At 34.7% G+C, this 6,167-nt stretch overlaps 1 protein-coding gene across 1 annotated transcript; it reads left to right on the top strand.

Annotated features, from left to right (window-relative positions):
- The first annotated feature begins 293 nt into the window (after positions 1 to 293).
- On the top strand, positions 294 to 2,437 carry CABS1 (calcium binding protein, spermatid associated 1). Its single transcript, XM_072775305.1, has 2 exons — positions 294 to 1,677; positions 2,290 to 2,437. Exon 1 carries the CDS (start codon positions 367 to 369, stop codon positions 1,555 to 1,557), a length of 1,191 nt encoding a protein of 396 aa, XP_072631406.1. The 5' UTR covers positions 294 to 366; the 3' UTR covers positions 1,558 to 1,677; positions 2,290 to 2,437.
- The last annotated feature ends 3,730 nt before the right edge of the window (positions 2,438 to 6,167 follow it).

Consider the following 6,167-nt stretch of genomic DNA (forward strand, 5'->3'; position numbering starts at 1 on the left):
CTGACACTAAACCCACAAATACCTGGCTGACTCTGCTGTGTCTGTTTCAAGTGACACTAGCTCCATAATGGAAGGTAGATCCCTTATAAAGAAGAACATGGTAAGTCCAGCTATGAATGATCATTTCATAATCAGAGAGGATTCTATTGTCTTTTCATCTAATACCAATAACTCTTGAAACTAGATGCCCAATCAAAGCACAGAAACAACCTACAAGGAGAGCCTGTGACATTGGCCCTATGGTTGATGCAACAATCACCATGATGACCAATGCTTCAATCACTATAATGCACATCACTCTCCTGCCTAGGGATACCACTGGGCCCAGGGAAAGACCTGTGAGTGTACATAGTGCCATTTTGTCCCATGGCTGAAGATGGTTTGCCAAAAATTTATTCTCATCCTCCAACAGAAAGGGGTAAAACAACAACTGAAGCAACCATTTTCTTTGGGGCTGACAACACCATTCCGAAATCAGAAAAAAACATTACTTCGGAAGGAGACCACATTACTCCAGTAAATGACTATACCCTGGAAAGTGATTTCTCAACAACAGACAGCAAGCTTACATCTCCAAAAGAAAAACTAAAATCAGAAGATAATGTTGGCTCTCGTATTATTAAATCATCAACCCATGTGGAAAAAGAAATTGCTACACTGACAGGCACAGTAAACTCCATAGCTAATGACTCTATTACTGAAAATTTAATTCCAGTGAAAATTGATAATATCTCATCACCAGGCGCAACTGTTTCTTTAATAGATTTTTCCACTAACATGGCAAAAGAAGATATTCTCTTGGATACCACTGACCCAGCGAATGAAGATGTCTCAATAACTTCTGAAGTCTCTGGCACATTAAAGGAAGGCACCACCAGCATTGCAGACACCCCTAATCTTCCAGCTAAGAAGGATAAGCCTGATGATAACAATTATAGTTCCTCAGTAAAATCCAATGTCACTGCTAATGAGGCAGTCCAGATCACCAACTCGTCTATTCCTGAGGCTGAAATCTCTACTGCTACTGAAAAAAATTTCACTATTCCAGACATAACTGCCTTTACAGAAGAGAAAATAACTGAAATTGACTTAAGTCTTCCAGAGAATGACCCCAATCCTGTGCCTAAACTAACGGACTCTGATGAGGAAAAGTTCATCACTGTGTTTGAACTCACTACCACTGTAGAAAGAGACAAAGATAACCCTGAAGATATTCTGCTAACCAATGAAGAGTCTATGGATGAAGTCAATGTTTGGATGGAGAAAGATATCACAAATGAAGCAGAGAACAATCCCATTTTGCTCACTGCTGTGGAATCCAGATATGACTTTGTAATCCCTACATCAGTAGCTATGAACCTCACGGAGGATTCATCTACCCTGACAAATGAAGATCTGTCTGAGAATAATGCAATAGAATTTGTAACTAAGGACAGCGAGCCACTTTCAGAAACTACCCCTGATCCAGATACCCTAAGTCATGAGGAAGATGCCTTTACAACTGAAATGGGTGTCTTTAAGTTACTGAAAGAAGAACCAGATGAGTTCCTGATTTAAAAGCAGCAAAACAGATGCCACACAGAATTGAGCAACAATTCTAGACAGCTAGTTTTAACATCTAAGAAGCTTGCCCACCAAGCAAAAATCTTAATAAATTAAAGAAAGTGAGCATTTAAGGCAAGTATTCGACTCAGAAAAATGTGGATACTTAACAACAGAGGTCATTCAGTAGAATATATTTATGGAAACTTAAAAACTCAGTATACAAGAGTTCCCTGAGTACCAAAAAATTTAATTCAATTATTATCCAATTATTTATCTTAATATAAAATCTTTAATCCCAGCTTTCAGGTATATGCAGACAGCAATAAAGAAAGCTGACTTCCTGCCTACATTTAATGATGTATGTCATTTTAGTTAACCCTTGAGAGCATATTTTAGTGTGAGTTGAAGAGATGAGAACTAAATTAACATATCTCAAAAATTATTGTAGTATTAAAAGTTCTGAGATGCTAATTATAAACAGATTTTTTCATGCAACCAATGATTCTCTTCTATTAAAAAATATATTTGCAATCCTCCATAAGAATTAAGGTTATTCAGTAATTTTTAGCATGTAAAAAATGTAAGAAATAGTATAGGGTTCCTGGTTCATGTTGGATGCAAACTAAGTCAAAATGATATTTTATAAACATGTAAATTTGTCAAAATATTGTGTACAAACATATGAATCAATTTAATTTTCTTTCTGTAAAATTTCTCTCCTGAATTTTTGTCAATTTTTTTCAGGTCTTAAGCACTGCTAACGCACTCTTCTTATGCTTTTGGTTAGCAATTCAAGAACATGTATCTTCATTCTTTCCTGACGCAGACTTTTAAAATAGGTCTGTTTTCATTTTGCTGATTTTTCTTCAATAAATCTTTTGACAGCAACTGATTTACTGTGTGTAAATGTGTTTGATATTCTAGTACAGAATTCTTAAATTACAAGAAATGTAAGTACAGTTGATCCTTGAACATGGGAATAAGGAAGGCTGTTTCCCTACCAGTCAAAAACACACCTATAACTTCTGAGTCTCCCCAAACTAAGCCATTAAAAAACTACTGTTGACTGGAATCCTTACCAATAATATAAACAGTCAATTAACACATACTTTGTGACTCTGTTATAAGCTGTAGTCATACAGCTAATAAAAAGGAAATATTATTTTAAAAATCATATAAGAAAAACATTTAGAGTATTGTACCATAAAAAATCCAAATATAAGTGGACCTGTGCAGTTCAAACTTGTGCTGCTCAAGGGTCAGTGGTAAAATTAAAATCTATTGTTTAAAAAACAACTTAACTTTGGACACCAAGGACAGAATTATTCTACAGAGACTCGACTCATAATTTTATTGAATTAAAAGAAAAAGAAAAACAAAGCCAAAACACTGGGTAAATAGAAAATGGCATACTTGGGGGAGGGGGGGAGTGTAGAGGAGGGATGTATACCATTAGATAGACTATAGACTAGAAATAATTATGGAAGCATGTTAAAACCCAGAAACACATCTTAACATAAAAATTTAGTATATGTTAAGGTGAACTTCAAAACCATGAGATATGATGAGTAATTAATCTTGCCTTAATAGCTGAGTATTTGAGGAAAAATTAAGCTGCAGTATTAGGATCACACTCTAAAATAAATTCTACATGAATCAGAGACTTAAATATAAAACCATACAATAGCATAAAAGAAAATACATGTATATTTATTCAAGTGGAGTTGAGAAATCTAAGCATATAAGAAATGGCAAAAAGGAGATTTACAGATTTGACACCAAAATAGGTAAATTTTGTACAAAAGAAAATCAACATAAAATTAAAAATCAAATAATAATTCGGGAAAAATAACTGCAATATTCATGGCAGTGAAAAGGTTATTATCATCAGTCTCTGAAGAGCTCCTAAAGAGAATGTTTTTTGATGAGAAAATATTTTAAATGACAATAAGAAATAAATAATTCATGAAAAACAAATTGCCACCTAACTTATAAAAAGTCAATGATCACAGTATTCCAAGAAAGTGAAATTATTAGATATTTATTTTAAACCATTTAATAACTGAAAATGATCATTTTAAATATTCATTGTTGGATAGTACAAATTTCTCCACCCTTTCTGGAAGGCAATGTGGAAATATATGCAACAAGCATTAAAAATATTTAAACTTTTTAGCCTATTTTGCAACTAAGAATTTTCTCAAGAATTAGAGACCATGGGGGATCCTGGGTGGCTCGGCGGTTTGGCACCTGCCTTTGGCCCAGGGCGCGATCCTGGAGTCCCCAGATCGAGTCCCACGTCGGGCTCCTGGCATGGAGCCTGCTTATCCCTCTGCCTGTGTCTCTGCCTCTCTCTCTCTCTCTCTCTCTCTCTCTCTGTCTATCATAAATAAATTTTTAAAAAATCTTTTTAAAAAAAAGAATTAGAGATCATGAAAGTAGCTAACAGTTATTATAGGCTTTATTGTGTTCAACATTTAGAATAACATTTGCTTTTCATGACAATCCTATAAGGGAGAACAATATTCTACTCATTTTATAGATAAAGAAACTAAGTCAGAAAATCTATGTAACATAGCCAAGCCTCATAGCTATTATGTAGTAAAGAAGGCTTCAAACCAGGCAGTCTTCCTGCAGAGCCCATGCTCTCCTCATCACTATGCTCTATTGGCTCTCCTAGTTTTACAAAAAAAAAGATATTGTCAGAGGGATTCATGTAATTTTTTAAGGTTTATAAAAGAGATACACTAAAAATAATCTAAAATTCTAGTGACGTGGATGGAATTGGTTACATTTCTGTATACCCATATGAAGCAACAGTACGCACTTTTTAAAAATGGTCTGTAAAAGAGAATTCATTCATTCATCTGTTCATTCATTCATTCATCTCCACACCCAATGTGGGGCTTGAACTCACAACCCTGAAATCAAGAGTCATGTGCTCTACCAACTGAGCAGCCAGGTGGCCCAAAAGAATTTAATCACATAGGGGGAAAAGGGGAAAATCACACTAAACTCCTAAATGAAATTTACACAGTGATATGTAACATATATATATAAATAGCTAGATACATATAATACTTTAACAGTGATCATCTCTAGGAAGGAAATGGAGGTGATTTTCATTCTCTCTGCTTTCATGCATTCCAGAATATAAACTACACCAGGGTGTTGAATGATTGTCAACACTATCAGCCAGAAAATTAGAGTGCCAATCTATATCTTCCTACACCTAATAAAAATATTAGCTAGTATTTATTTACTTTGTATCAGACACCATTTTATTCCATTTTAATTTATAAAATATTTATTGTTTACCTACTACATTCCAAGCACCTCAGAAGCCTCTTATGTATGCTATAGTGAAACAAAGGACACAGCCCCTGCCATCACGGACATTAATCCACTGGAAAAGAGAAATATTAAACAAATCTCAAATAATCACACATGGAGCAATACCAACTATAGATTGTAATGGTTCTTACAAACAAGATATTATTTTTAAAAAGAGAGAGAGATTATAGCTGCAGGCTTCACACAAATTTAAATCTAGAGAAGTTGTCTCTGAAAAAAGTGAGATTGAAGCTAAAGATTGAAAAATGTGAAGAGTTGAGGACACAACATGCCTAAAGCCCTGAGGCTAGAAATGTCCCAAGTTTCTCAAGGAAATGAACAGACTATGTGATGAAACATATCATTGGTTGAAAAATAACAAATTGAAACTGAAAAAGTAGGCAAGAAACAAATCATGTGGTGCTTGTTGAAAGCTATGAAAAGGTTTTAATAATTTTGTCCTCAAAACCACCTTAGTCCTGAGATAGGTGGCAAGCTGAATAGCATTCACTACTTTATAAACTGCAACCATAGTTCCTTTATGGACTTTGTTTAAAAAAATAGTTTGATAGTCTCCTTTGAGATATGAGGCCCTTGAGGCATAAACTAGACTAGAACAATTAAAGTAATTAATGTGGTCAGTTAAAACAAGATAATGGGAAATTTAAGGATAAGACAAAGATAGGAGAAACACAATACCTGTGCAACTGGCTAGAGTCTAGAAAGAAGAGTGTCCAGTGTTGTATGTCAACTATACTTCAATTTAAAACACACACACACACACACACACACACACACACAATTTTAAAAACAGTGGCCAGTGAGATTACTGGTGGCCAGTGGACACCAGACTTTTCAAAAATTGGATGCTTAATAATCAATTTTAAATTGCACAACTTCATAGTAAAATTTCTCCTCACCCTGAAATTTCATTAAACATGAAAGAAACAAGGTCTTGAATACGTGATTCTTAAGTAAAGGAAATGGTGGGCCTGAGGAGACACAGCTAAGATATGGAATTAAGGAATGGATGTAAAATTATCTTTATTCCCAAATGTACTAAATAGTGATGACCCTTGAAAGGAGTGGAGGCATACAGTGGGTGGACAGTTGGGATAGTTTCATTTTGCTGATGACCAAAGTAAAAACAAAAAAGCCACTGAATCAAGATAAGCAAGCCAGTAAATGGCAAAGCTTAGCTCTCCAGATTTTTATGACTCTAAAGCCCAAGTTCAAAAGTCACATAGCTTTGTGTGAATTGTTCAACAATCATTCTCAACGTTTAACCC

Source organism: Canis lupus, chromosome 14, assembly GCF_048164855.1.
Source record: "Canis lupus baileyi chromosome 14, mCanLup2.hap1, whole genome shotgun sequence".
Taxonomy (NCBI): Eukaryota; Metazoa; Chordata; class Mammalia; order Carnivora; family Canidae; genus Canis; species Canis lupus.

Excerpts from the sequence above, each read along its gene's own strand:
- CABS1 (XM_072775305.1), top strand. The coding sequence starts at position 367 with ATGGCTGAAGATGGTTTGCCAAAAATTTATTCTCATCCTCCAACAGAA.